Below are 14,781 nucleotides of genomic sequence, written 5' to 3'. Positions count from 1 at the left end.
GGCCTTGGTGTGTCTTTCTCAATCATATCCCAAGTACTTTAGACAAACACAGATATTCTGAATTCTTTAAACTTATCAGATGCCAAAAGGTGTACTTCTTTACATTGGCAGCTCTTTGGAGCAACTTCAGTGTATCATCAGATTAACCAAAAGATACACTTGGTTCTGATGAAAATGTTGGGAGTTTCACCTCTGCTGAATAGCAGTCTTTGGTTTTGTTTCCTCTCTCTTTCTCTCCTTCTCTCTCTCTCTCTTTCTCTCTCTCTCTCTCTCTCTCTCACACACACACACACGCAATATAAAAAATGACACACTTCTCTGACTCAGGATTTTTGCAAAACTGACCAACTAACGTTATTACTGGATGTTACATTTTGATCACTTTGGATTGTTTAAGTTGGTGAAACAAAGGAAACTCTCATCTGCCCTTCTCTCATTATTTCCCGTTTGTTGTCAGTTAAGAATTTTTGATGTGTTTATCACTTCAGAGCCAAATGCTGCCTCTTAGCAAGGGCCAGTGTTCTGTATATTCATATCTTTCCATTTATGACACTCAAAGATTTAGGGAGTTTAGTGTCTATAAAGACAAGATGATGTATTTCCAATGACCTCAACATACCACTGAAACAGTAGTGCATCTTAAAGGATGTAAAATATGTCCTATATAATGCCCAGTAGTAAGCCAGTGCAATATAAAAGACCAAAGAAAAGGGTATTAATTTTTGAAGGAGGATTTTATCATTCTTTAATAGTATCCAGATTACATTTGCGTAGTACTCAGTATGATGAAAGAATTCAGCAGTTGTAGAAAGTTATCTAGAAGAAGTCTATTATTTTTGAAAGACACAAAATAGTATCCACCTGCTAGTTACTCATAAGTGCTTTTGTTAAGGCCACAAAGAAAAGACAGCTTGCCATCTAACATTTACAAGACCACATAACTTCTAACAGTACCTGCAAGATATAAAGTAAAAGGACCATTTCCATAACACTATGAAGAACTTCCACTGAAAATAAAAATAATTCTTAACACACATTTCAAAGGAGTTAGTCATTTTCCAAACATTAATTTTTCCCTTTCTCAGTTAATTACATTAAATTTTCTACTTTATTATATATATTGTTAATGTAAGCAAGCTTTTCTTTTACAATCAGAAAGCAAAAAGGTTAATGAATAATGCAGGACACAAAGCATTTCAGAATTCAAATAGCTTTTTCAGGTTCATTTTGAAGAAGCTAAATTCTGCACATCAAGAAGAATTACGAGTTCTTCTGTGGAATCTTGATTGTGACAGTCTTAACTTCAGTGTATTCTTGAAGGCCATATTCTCCCCTAGACAGAAGAAAACAAAGAGCAATACAAAAGTTAATAGGTTAATACTTTTTATACAAGTTATGTCCTTGATTATATTTTTAGTGGTGCTGTTCAGTTGGGCAGATGGGTAACAGGGTTAATAGGCATATCTGTAAAACATCTGTGCAGTTGAACTGCTTTTGGATGCCTTTTGAAAAGCTGTAATAATTGTTTCCTGGAAAAAGTGAGAAAGAGAGTGGTTTCATTTCTGTGCAAAAGAATGGCATTCAATCAGAGTAGAGCATTTCTAAACTGAGTTTCTGTGTAACAAATCAGGCATGAGTTAGGTCTTTGCAAGCACACACAACACGTCTTTTGCCAAAGCCTTCCTCTGCTGTCAAGAGTCTTTTCCAGAGTCTAATAAATAGAAGCTTAATCTCAAGTAAATTGGAGCAATAATTAATCCTCTGTGAAATCTCTGAGACTCTGAAAAATACTTAATCTTAGTGTGATATTCTTAACATGATTCCACCTTTAAATTTTACATGACAAGATGAAGCTTACTTATGTGTCTAGCTGGTTGGCATTTGATGCAGAAAAGGTATTTAGATATAACTTGACCGGTTTTTAGAACAAAAAGTTTCTGTGATGCAAGGCTATTCAATTCCCAGAAAAATCTAGATACTTATGTACACAAAGCAGAAATCTGGACTCTGGACTCTGCTGTGGTAAGATGAAGCCCAATTTTCTTACTGTTTTGATGATGTATTTTGTTAATACGTGACATTTAGTAGTTTACTTCATAATAGTGTTAAAATTCCAAGAACTGTATAGGGATTTTATTGAGGGATTCCAGGAAACTGATGGTTTGACACACTGACTTCATTCAGTGCAATTTTTTAACATATATTTCTGCCACTCCTACAACTGATTCCCACCTGCTTACATAGCTTTTGTTTTTTTATTTCGTTCTTTTTTTTTTTTTTTCCATGGCAGACCTTTATCTGGTGCTTATTCGTTCCCTCACTATTCCTTGCTCTTCAGTAGAAACATTTTTTTTTTATAAGAGTACTAGTTGCAATTTTGGACCAAGCATTAAGAAAAACTTCACTTGCACAAAAGCTGAACTCCTTCAAAATGCGCAGTAGTGCACCTCTGTGATAATATATTATTGATTTCCTGTTTTTTTTTTTTTTTTTTTTTTTTTCCACAGCAAATAAATCTTCAAAATAATTCTACAAAGGTCTATAATTCAGAAGTGAAGATTTACCAATTTTTGGCAGTCAAGTGCAAAACAGTATGTGTTAGCAATGGTCCAGATGTGGTGTGGTTTTTTTTTTGTGTTTTATTTATTTATTTATTTTGTTTTCATTTTGACATTTCCTGATTCTCTCAGCATTTATATAAATCTCTTCTATTTGAAGCCATTGGCACATTATTTGCTATCAGGAGCATATTGAATCCAATAATAAGGAAGCATAAAAATCCTAGATTTTATCTCTTTTAAATAATAAAAAAAATCTGATGCCTTTCTTTTGCCTTTCTTAACAAAAGGCTGCTGTGATTTATGTTCCAAGAAGTCCAAAAGCAAAATGCTATAATGTAGGAAAAGTGTAGGATATTATATCTTTAATTGTATAGCACATTATATGAATCAAATGCTAGTGTGAATATCAGAATGAATGGAGATAAAAGAAGACATGATTCAAACTGAAACTAGATTAAATCTTAAGTCTGAAACAATTAGGTTAGCTTTTCATTTCTATAAACTGTTTCACTTCTTTTCCCACTTCTCTGGGAAAAGACAAGACTATTGCAACTATTACAGTTATACTTTACAATACATTTGATCAAGTTGGATAGTAAATTCAAGGATTTTAAAATGTCTTGCATTGTTAAAAAAGGGACACTTACAGGGGATTTCATAAACTATGCATGACTTCTGTGTACATATATGCATATGAATGACACTTTCAATATATATGCAAAAACTGTACACCATAAACACAATGATCAGTTTTTCATATTAATAGACTGCAAACTTCTTCAAGCGATTATTGTGAAAATTGGCTTTATAAAGGAATTCTTTGCTTGACATTATGCCTGGCAACGTGAGATTTCTGAATATTACACAGAGTAGTTGACAAAATCTCAAGTTGGTCATCCTAGCCGTGAATGTTAACAGTTGGAATTTGGAATTTCATTTTCTATTTCCTACGAATCTACAGTATTAAAGTTGTTTACTTACAGTTCTCTTCCATTTCCTGACATCTTAAATCCTCCAAAAGGACACTGAGCTGACAATGCACTATAACAATTAACCCTGGGAAAATAAAAAAAAGGACTTTAGAAAGTATGAAACAACCTTTCTCACTTCTGACAAGTCAGCATTGTGCCATCAACTATAATATGTCTATGGTGGTATTTGTAAAATACATATGAGTAATGCATTTGCAAGAAATATGCTACTGTGACGAAGTAGCATATTGATCAAAGGTCTTCAAGCTGAGTGAAAGTCACATCTTTTTTCTGATAGTAACAAGGAATCTCCTTCCTAATTAATGAATCAGCTCTCAATCCAAAGACTAAGCACAGATAATTCTTCTGCATGTATGCTTCCAATAGGTAAATTCAGGTGACTTTAAAATTTGTTTAGGAAACTTTTTTTTGGTTCTTATCAGTGTTTCAACACTGATAAGAACAGTATTTTGTTTTCAACCACCATACTGTGGCTGAAAACAAAATACAAGGATACAATGCATAAGGATGGAATGGGAATTTGTACTAACAAGAGTTTGGACAGCATACGCATTGTACTCCATAGCTGAGAAGAAATTTCTATTTTTCAACATTGTCAAATCAGATGTTCTCTATTTTCACATCTTATATTTTTTCCACTGCCAGTCTAATCGTTTATTAGGAAAAGGACTGGATATTAGGAAAAGGTTCTTTACCAAGAGGGTGGTTGGGCACTGGAGCAGACTCACGGGGGCAGTAGCCAAACCTGCTAGAGTTCAAGTGGCATTTGGATAATGCTCTCAGACATAGAGTTTAATTTTGAGTAGTCCTGTGAAAGCCCAGATTTGGGCTCTATGATCCTGGTGGGTTCCTTTCCACTAGCGTATTTTGTAACTCAATAAAAAGATTCTTTTCATTGTTAAGGATTCCTAGACAGATCAACAATTGCAGAAGAGTGAATAACAAATATTTTACTTTTGTTTTAACCTTTCATCCTTTTGAAGGAATATTACCTTTTAGGTCAAACTTGTTAGCTTTTATAAAATATATGTTTTTAGGTCACAGGACATCAGCAGAAATTTGTACTCATGGCAAGTCCTTTAAGGTAAAAAACAGTAAGTACACGCGTTTTGAGTTCAAGTGAAATTAATTATTCACTTTCTGATAGGAAAATGTGGGACTCTTTGTCAGTCATTATATAGTCTGATGTTCCTTCAGGTTTCCACTTTTGCTTCTCCCAGCTTTTGTCATTTTAATTCCGTGTAGGTTGCCTTTTTCTTTTCCATTTCTACATGACAATTTTTTTCTGCCTTATGGATCCCCTTAGCATCTTTTCCTCCCTACTTATAACAGTTCTTAGAATTATAGAATCATAGAATCCATAGAGTTGGAAGGATGGATCTTTAAAGGCCATCTAGTCCAGCTGCGCTGCAATAAACAGGGACACCCACAGCTAGATCAGGTTGCCCAGGGCCAGATCCAAGCTTGTCTTGAAAGTCTTCAGGGATAGGGTATCAGCCACGTCCTAGGCAAGCTGTTCCAGTGCCTCACCACCCTCTCTGTAAAAGACTTTTTCCTTCTATCCAACATAAATCTACCCTCTTTAATCTTGAAGCCATTTCCCCTTGTTCTATCACCACAGACCCTGCTTCTTCCATCCCTTCTGATTCTTATACTTTTTTGAATCACGTTATATCAATCTTTTCCTTCACAGGAAGATTTTCTGCACAGATTAATGGTCAAGCAACTTCAAGTAATGGATTTATTTGCACATTACAGAAAATAATCCCTGCAAATTAAGTATGCATTGGATTACCCCAAATCCTGAATAAAAAAGAAACCAGTGTCTTTACTGCTTTTCCTTTTGTTTCCTTTCACTTTTAGTAAGTTTATGTTTAATTTTTTCAGACTAAGTTTACAGGGCAATTTTGTGAAGAACAAGAAGTATTTATCTAATATCTCAGTAGGTATGGACAAGTAAGGGTTGAAATACAGTAGTGTACCATCAAAAGCAGTTTTCTGGTTTTCTGCATTTCTGAGGGGAGATTTAAAGGAGTTATGACTTACCACACTGTCCCAGCCTGAAGAGCAGCTGCAAACGTCAGTGCTTTATCAATGTCTTTGGTAAAAACTGCTGCTGCTAAGCCATAGGTAGTGTTATTTGCCCTCTTGATAACTTCATCTATAGTTTTAAATTTCATGATTTGTTGAACAGGTCCAAATATCTGTTTTAGACACATAGAAATACATGAAGTGGACTAGTGTATCTCATTATCACAAACAATTTATACATGATAAAAAATGTTTCTTTCAGACAGTCTTGTTCCTATATTCATTCAGCCAAGGTTATACATGCTGGAGTTCTAAAATGGAGGTAGTAAACCTCCAAAATAAATTAACGTGGAGGTAATATTTTTATAGTATGAAGCAAACCAACCTGGCCTCTTGTAAAAAGAAAAAAGAAAAAAATGAATAAAGCGATAAATAAGAAAAAATACACAATGAAAATAAATAAATAAATAAGATGAAGAGATGCCTAGCATAACAGGTATGTAACATCGAGTTATGGTATGTTAAAGGTCTATACTGGTGACTAGCCAACTGATATTTCTTCAGGAAACTCCAAGGTGAAAAAGATATTCAACATATCTCTCTCCTAAACTTTTAATTAGTTTTTCATTTCTGCAGATACCGGCACAATGAAACATGCACACCAAGCATATTTATTCTGCTCCCTTTCTGGGTTCTATATGAGAAAATATTCTATTAGACTTCTCTTTCTCACTGCTATCTCTCTATGTTTGTGGCTGTATATGAAATTACCTACTACTTCATGCTAAAACTGTGTAGGGCAGGGGGGCATTATTGCATCTCATTACTTCTGTCCCCATCATTTATGAGACTTCCACCTGATTTTGTTGGAAAATATTTACTCCCAGTTTCTAATTGGTGTTGCAAGGAATTATTTAAACTGATTACAGAAAGAGTGAACATTTCTTCAGTGTGCAAGCCTGAGATTTAAAATCCAAGCATTCTTTAAATTGCCTTTGTTCTCTGGGGTTTTGTTACTCAATAGATTCAAAATATTGTGAGAAGTTCTTACTGCTCTGCTGAACTAAGGGCAAGAAATAAACCTGTGAGGAAACATATCTGTGATGGCTCCTGTTTTACAGATCAGAAGAAACACTTCAAATTACTTTTTGGGCAACTTTATCTGGTTTTTCTCATCTTTGCAATTAGCATTCAGTTCTCTGGTGCTCATTTTAACTTAGCCTTTTTAATTTTGCTAAACATACTAGGTATGAGCAGCAGAATGCATTAGCAGTCTTGCTAGCAAAAAAAAGTAACTCCTAGATGTCTTACAATTTTGAAGAAGCTTTCTGGCATGAAGAAATATAACAGACAGTAATTGCACCAGTTATTAATCCAGACAAACGAAAACAAAACAAAACAACACAGAGAATGAAGAGGTCATAACTTTACTTTGAGTCTGTGCTCACAGAACAGCTCTGCACTCATAACCCTTTTCCTTCCAGCTCATCATTGCTGACCTAGCACTGCCCCCTCAGCTGGTTCAGTACAAGACCTTCAACACTGCGTGGGTACTTCTGCAAAGGAATTTAAGTTAAGCAACCCTGCAGAGGCAAAACTTTTCTGTAATTGCCACCAAGCAAAACGCTCGTGGAAGCACAACTTATTGCAAAATAGCTGTTTGGTGCCTATTGTGTCAAAACTGCAACTTGAGCTGCTCCTTAGGGAGCGCAGAGTTCACAAGTTATGTTTTCAAAGTTTGTTTCTCTGTTACAGTTACCATAGCTGATATGTGAGACATGGGCAGTATGAGGTGATGTAATTAACAGACCCAGCCTTAACATTTCTTATCTCTTATCAGCTTAAGGTGGTGCCTTTGCTGGCAGGCCAGCCTCATACTCCCCTCATTGACCTCTAATGGACTGGTGAAAGGGACATAAGAAACCAAGAAAAGGACTTTAAACACCGGGCTGGAACAACAGATTAACTTGGAACATTTTTATATAGTCACTTGACCTTCTGAATGGATATTTTGTACACACATTTAAACAGAAAATCTCCAGTATTGACTGCCAAAAATGTATTTACCTCTTCTTTGGCGATGCGCATATCATCCGTAACATTAGAAAAAACTGTGGGCTGGATGAAGTAACCCTTGTTTCCCCATGGTCCTCCTCCACATTCCAGTTTGGCTCCTTCTTTTTTCCCACTCTCAATTAGATCCAGGATCTTTTGAAACTGCTCCTTATCAATCTAAGTGAAAAGATATACAGGGATGAAAACAGTGTCTAACTCACATCTTATCAGTGTTCCAGCTTTGTTCAATGGCATGTGTTGAAGAAGAACATCTGGAGAGCCCGGCAAACACTCCTGTCAATAACTTCTAAAAACTATTCAGATAAATCAGTAATAAGAAATTTTCACTTGAAGGAATCAGCTGTACAAGGACTGATAGTGTGTGTATCTTCAATATAAATGAAAGGAAATCTATAAAATAAACATATTCTGGTACTTTTTCCAGAACTCTCCTCAGCTGTAAATGATTCATCCAAATGATTCATCCTGATGAGCCTGTAAGATTCTTCTGTACTTCACTGCTAGATTGGCCCTGCTGTTTTTCTAAACCATTAAAGAATGTTAAAAAGAAATGGTACAATATAACCAAAATTCACTGCTATTTTTAAGTCCTTCTGAGTTGTTAGTAGAATAAAGACTCTTATCTTTTGTGGGTTGGGAAACACAGATTGCAGATTTTTTTTTTTTTTAACTGGATGAAGCCAACTTCTGTCCTTCTTCCCTGAGTTCACCAAGAAAGACAGCATATGCCAAACACATTACAGTTTGGCTTTGTGGTAGAGCAGACTGCAGTGTCTTCAACTGGAAAGGGAGTTTATGATGGCGGTACAATAAGGGTTTATATTTCTCTAACCTCTTCCAGTTTTTTAGCTACAAAAGAGATAAAAGCAAATATTGTGAACAGGACAAGAAAGAGCTCACATTTGCCTTTGTCTTCTTCCCTCTTCAAATCTACTAATCAGCACTTCATACATTGGAGAAATTATCTACAAAGTAGCATTTATTTCAAGAAAAATTCAATGGTAAGGCCTATTCGGTGGAGGCATACAATATAACACCCTCTTTTTTTTTTTTTTTAACTTAAAGTTTTAGTGTCATGGAATCCTTAAGAGTTGGAAGGGACTTTTAAGGGTCATACAGTGTAGCTCCCCTGCAATGAACAGGGACATCCACAGTAAAATCGGGTTACTCAGAGCCTGGTCCAGCCTGGCCTTGAGTATCTCCAGGAATAGAGTTTCCATTACCTCTCTGGGCAACCAGAGAAAAAGATTTTTTTTTTAACAATTTCATGACTCTTCAATCTGTCAGAGTTCAACTTTTCATTAACTAGCTAATGAAGACACTAAAATTACTTCTAGGGGGACTCTTGCACAGAAATTCTTTTCTGTGTTCATACTCATCATTCAGTGAAGTAGACATATATTTTATTCTCTTACTCATGCAATAAAAAAGGTGTCATTTCACTTAAACAACAAATATTACTATTTCAGTCATAGAACAACACAGCATTTTAAAAGGTTTGGGAGATTCCTGTATGTATATTAGACTAAACAGTTATTCAACTAGCACTGTGATAAAAGCTTATAATTTTAGGGATATTTATTTCTGGGGATATTTATAAGGAGGTGATTTTTAGTTCCATGTGCTCCCCTTGTCATTATACTTTCAAACAATTGCCTTAGTGCACACTGAAGACATAAAGTTTCTGCTACCCTGGTGGCCAAATATCTCTTGTGCATAAACATCACAAAGAGAAAATGTTTAGATGATACAGCTCAAGTTTTTTTCAGTCATTTCTTTGTTATTGTTATCATCATAATTTTTCTTAATAATCTGTGAATTATCATATATATGTTATTTTACATTTCAGCAAGGCTTTTGTATTTTCTTTCATGCCTGCTGTGCAAAGCACTACCCAAACTTGTGGCCTGAGGGAGGTGCTCTCCCAGAGAGCCTATGAACTGGTGGAAAAATTTGGCTTTTAATGAAGCTACATGACACAGGAACACAGTGAATCAGTTTACATTTTGAAAGAGAATTAGGCAAAGAATAGCATGGAATGTAAGACAAACAGATATTTAAAGCAACTACCACAAAATAAATTAATTTAAACAGCTTTGCTGTATTTTTTCCATTAATGTGGGACTATAAGAACAACATAGATAAAACAAGATTTTACAATTTTAGCAGGAGAAACTTTGCTAACCCATGAAAATCTTTAGATTTCTACTAAAGCTTGCTAAGAGAAAAAAGGAGATCAAGAAAGGCAAATGTATGCACTAAATCCTTTTTTTCAAATATTTAACTGTCTGCTTCTTCACATTTAAATCTATACCTATGAATTTCAAACTCAGTAAATGCACAATCATATTAAACTTGATCCTTATTAGCTCTGTTAGCTGTACAACAAACAGATAACAGACAGATGCACATCTGAATTCCTGAAGTTTCCTTGTTAGAAATTTCCTGTCTTCTGACATTTAGATTTAGCTTAATATATTAGTTCATTAGCTAGACACATTGCAGAATACGAAAATACTGGTTTTTACAGTTTTTGCATTCTCCAAAGCTTTTATGTCTTAGAATGCAATTTTCCAATTTATTTCATTTTCTGATTATATAAAATGACTGTGAAAATCGATGAACAATATATAACCTTATCAAATGTATGGGACTTCCTTTGTTTCAATCTTCTGCTTTGTTTCTGTTTTGTGATGACCAAACTTATTTAATTTGCACTGTCAAGAAAGAGAATATCCTATAGTACAAACTAATATGGCTATAAGACTTGGGGTGAAAATGAATTTAGCAGTATTCTAATGTGACCAACAGAATCCACAGAATCCAAAGTACTATGATAACAATGGTTTTTAATAATGCATTTCCCCCCTTCATTTAATGGGGAATCTGTCGGATAATCTTTTAACACCAAAAGGAAAAATGTTGATTTTTAATTTTGTGCTATTCTAAAATTGAGATCAGTATAACAAAGACCTAGCATCTTGGAAAAGAGTAGGAAATGCTCTCAGCTTTAATTTCCTCAAGTTAGTCATTTACTGAGGCACCAATTGAATATAATGCTAGCACTCTAATATGGGTACGAAATCATACTCCTGTCTTACTAGTTCTCTGATGGTAATGCAAACAATCCTCTCTCCAGTTTTTCTTCCTGATTCTCAGTCTAGTCACTAGTCAGCGGTTCTCAGTTTTAACGCTAATACAAGAGCAGATTTAGGAGTACATTAAAGTGGGATGTTCTGCCAAAATTAAATGAGAGACATATATTACTCACTTGAGGGCCTTGCTGTACCCCAGGCGACAGAGGATCCCCAAGAGTGTACTTCTTTGCTCGTTCTATGCTCCGGCGAACAAACTCATCATAAATAGGCTCTTCCACAAAAATTCTGGATCCTGCTATACAACACTGTCCTTGGTGGTAGAACAGACCAACGTGTGCAAATTCCACAGCTTCATCCACTGCAAAGAAATACAGAGTTCATCAGTCATGAATTTGTGTGGCCACCTCATGAACTATTTGTAGACTTGCTATGTCATCTCATTTCTCTTTTTACCACTTTTTATTTCCATGATCATTTAAAGTATAAGAACTCATTCATTTTCTCAGTGACCCATGCTATTCTTACACATAGCAGCACAGTATTCTGAAAAAAAACACATTCAACCGTTTTTATGTCAAATATTGATTCAGCATTACCATGAAAAGTCCACTAGGATGATGATAAACCATCTGTTGGGTTTTGATTCTGAATTCTTTTTGCATTAGAATCATAGTTATAATAAGTAAGTGTTGGCAGACTATCAGATATTTCAGTTCAGCCAAACGTCCAGCAACTGCTAGTGACAATCTACTTTGAAAAGACAGCATTACCAGAAACAAACAAAAGCACACAAAAATTCTTCTTTAAGCAGATATGAGTCATTCAATTTTTTAAAAAATGAGAAGCGACCAGGTTATGTAAGGAAAATTCTACTAACAATCTGCATCTGCAAATATAATGTTAGGACTTTTTCCTCCAAGTTCCAGTGTAACTCTCTTCAGATTGGTCTTCCCTGCTGCTTCCTTGATCAGTTTGCCAACCTAAAAGTTAGAAAAAGGATGTCACTTTAGAATAATATGATCCAGCAACATTCAGAAATCGTAATCACAGTTCATAATTGTACACTCAGTGGCTGCATACATAATTAATTGCAAAAATAAAAATAAGAAGAAAAAATGAGAAACTAGAATTGGAAGTGGAGAGTCAATATGTGGGTGACTTTCAGTCTAGAAATCAATAATAGGCCAGCTTTGTAGAACCTATTTTCCCTGGAAATGTTAATGTTAGCTGTCAAAAATAAATGGCAATTTTTTTTGGTACCAACACCCTAATGGCTTGCACTTGTAATCTGAAATAGGTTCTATTTTGTACTTTGCCAGGCTCTTAATAAAATGATTTCCCCCTTTTTCATTTATGGGACAGATGACTTGTATGAAAGAAGATGTAGATCTCCTCAGTGCCAAATCTTACTCATAGTAGTTTCTCCTTTATCAAAAATAAGGAGACCAGAAAGAAGAGGAAATGGGCATGGCTACACAGAGCCCCTGTGCTGATTCTTTCAATTGAAGGCATAAATAAAGGAAATTATATAATATGAAAAAATAGCAGGGAAAATTTAGAGGTAAAATGTGCTTGTAGAACTTGCAGCTTTGGCCTATAACTGCTAGTGTGTAGTAGTCACCAGATAACGTCCGTGCTGTGACGTTGTTCCTGACTTTGGGAACACCATTTCTTCCTGCTGAATTACACTGTCAGAAGTAAATGACAGGAACGAAAGTCTGGAAACAAGTTCCACTGTCCACTTTACTTTGAAGGTATACTGGGCACTAGGAATTGTAGTTGTTACAACTGGGAACATCCGTGGAATGTTTCTCAGATCTCTTTGCTTTGGGGTTCTTCTTGTTTCCCATAGCTTTTGTGGTCAAGGTTTCTGAGTTTTCTCAGTGTGTACTGACTGCTGATATGAGGCAGTGATATTTATCTTTGGAATGTACATCTAAGAAGTTAAAAGACCAATTGGCAATACTTCCATGAAGTATCTATACAGATAGATAATGCAAAGTACTCAAGTAAGAATAAAGTTTTATAGTGACAGCAAGGACAAATCTTCAGTCATATCAATAACTATTCTTGGAATAAAGGGTAGGGAAAATTAACAGTGACTTCCTTATCAACTGTTCACCTGATACACATTCAAATAAACTTCTAAGACCACCCCAGTGATCATCCATACAAACACAAAAATGCCATTACCTCACCTAAGTGTGTGTAGGTTTCTGAAATAAATACCTACCATCATGTTATTAAAGACAACACAGGACAGCTTCTTTCAGTTTTTTACATTTTTTGAACTTATTTTTATTAAGAACTAAACAAGAAAAAATCTATAAAAATGTTTTGTCTTTAAAGGACAAGCCTTAAAATAGCATTAATATACTAGAACCTATTGTATGTCATGAGGTGCCTTTGTTTGAATGGTTTTCCTGCCATACATTGTTTAAATACGTTTAAAGTTAATAGTAACCAACAAATCATTAAACAGACTTTGTTTAACAAACCAAGAGCCAAAAGAAAGAAAAAAAATTAAAACAGTCACATAGAAAAAAGTTAGACATTAAATCATTACTTGGAATCAGTGGGGCACAGTTCCTGCTTATATTTTCTTGCATTCGTTATAATACCTCAGTAGAGCCTGTGAAGGACACTTTGTCTATGTCCATGTGGTGAGAAATTGCTGCTCCAGCGGTGGGTCCAAAACCAGGCACAATATTCACAACTCCAGGTGGAAATCCTGCCTGAATTGGAAGAGAGAACCCCATATAATCAGGGAAGTGATAATGACTAGGAGACTGTCTCCTATAATCTGACATCCATTTTCAGTTCTCAAGCCACCTTTTCCTAGTTGTACAATTGTTTTCAGCCTTAGAGCCCCAGCTATGTTTGTTTCTATGACTCACCCACCCAAACCACAACAACTTGAGGCCATTTCCCCTTGTCCTGTCTCCTGTCACCAGTGAGAAGAGACCAACCCCACTCTCGTTGTAAACACTTTTCAGATATTGGAAGAGAACAATAAGGTCTCCCCTCAACCTCCTTTTCCCTAGACTGAACAGCCCCAGTTCCTTCAGCCTCTCCTCATAGGGCATACTCTCCACGCCCTACACAAGACTTGTTGTCCCTCTATGGACCTGCTCCTAATTAAGTATATACATACTTAATGAGGCTCAGGGCAGACCTTAGTTACATTCTGTGTAAACTTGCTTTTCCACATAAATGAGCTTTCTAATATTTATTGTTAAAGAAAAATAGAAAGGGTATATTAGATCTTTTTTTTTACGTTATCCCCCTGCCCCACTATAAGAGCATTTTCTTTGAGATACAACAATGGCAGAATTTAGTTTACTCTTAATACTCATTTAGTTTTCATGAAATAGCAAACCACAGCCCGTGTGCTTTGCTGAATCATAGTTTTGAAGCAGAATAATAAAATGTGCTAAGTCATTGCCAACACGCTGCAAGGTCACTGAGCTAGCAATTATTGAAGTCCATGCCAACTCTTCAAACATTTTAGATTACATTTGTTGATCTTATTGGGAAACAAGATAGCTGAGCTATTTAACTTCATTGGGTGTTTACTGGGCTGAGTACAATAGCCAATGTTACTTTGGAGCCACTGGATAAACTACAACACTCCTTGTGTTCAGGAGCACAAAGTGTATTCTGCCATTTTCGGTGTGAAGAGAGTTCACAAGTTTGGCAACAGTCAAGCAACACAGGTTTACAGCTCTCTGTTAATTATAAACCCAGGTGGGAGAAAGGTTTGTTCAGTTAAAAAAAAAAATAATAATTAGATGTACAAACAGGCTCTTTTCTGTGATAACTATGCTAATAAAGTCCTTGCCACTCACTTATAAATACCCTGCTCCTGACTTAATGTTTACTTTTGACTTTGAAAGGCACTGTTCAAATATGTTTGCCAAAGAATGGAATGCAGTTTACTAAATTAGTATTGTATTTTTTTAAAAAAAAAAAAAAAAAAAAAAAACAACACACCTCTGTTTGTAGGTGTGTATGAAGCTGTGT

General features: G+C 35.4%; 1 protein-coding gene across 1 annotated transcript in view; it reads right to left on the bottom strand.

Moving 5' to 3' along the window:
- Positions 1-715: 715 nt before the first annotated feature.
- Positions 716-14,781, bottom strand: part of ALDH1A1 (aldehyde dehydrogenase 1 family member A1) — a 33,493-nt gene continuing 19,427 nt past the window's right edge. Inside the window, exons 7-13 of the mRNA XM_031608767.2 lie at positions 13,380-13,493; positions 11,636-11,738; positions 10,932-11,116; positions 7,652-7,816; positions 5,600-5,757; positions 3,543-3,617; positions 716-1,333 (exon numbers count right to left, since the gene is read on the bottom strand). Of these exons, the coding sequence (XP_031464627.1) occupies positions 1,261-1,333; positions 3,543-3,617; positions 5,600-5,757; positions 7,652-7,816; positions 10,932-11,116; positions 11,636-11,738; positions 13,380-13,493 (873 nt within the window). The 3' untranslated portion in view covers positions 716-1,260. The remainder of the gene's footprint in view (positions 1,334-3,542; positions 3,618-5,599; positions 5,758-7,651; positions 7,817-10,931; positions 11,117-11,635; positions 11,739-13,379; positions 13,494-14,781) is intronic.

This window comes from Phasianus colchicus, chromosome Z (genome assembly GCF_987193195.1).
Source record: "Phasianus colchicus chromosome Z, bPhaCol1.hap1.1, whole genome shotgun sequence".
In the NCBI taxonomy this organism is placed as follows: domain Eukaryota; kingdom Metazoa; phylum Chordata; class Aves; order Galliformes; family Phasianidae; genus Phasianus; species Phasianus colchicus.
This window is presented reverse-complemented; position numbering and strand designations above follow the sequence as displayed.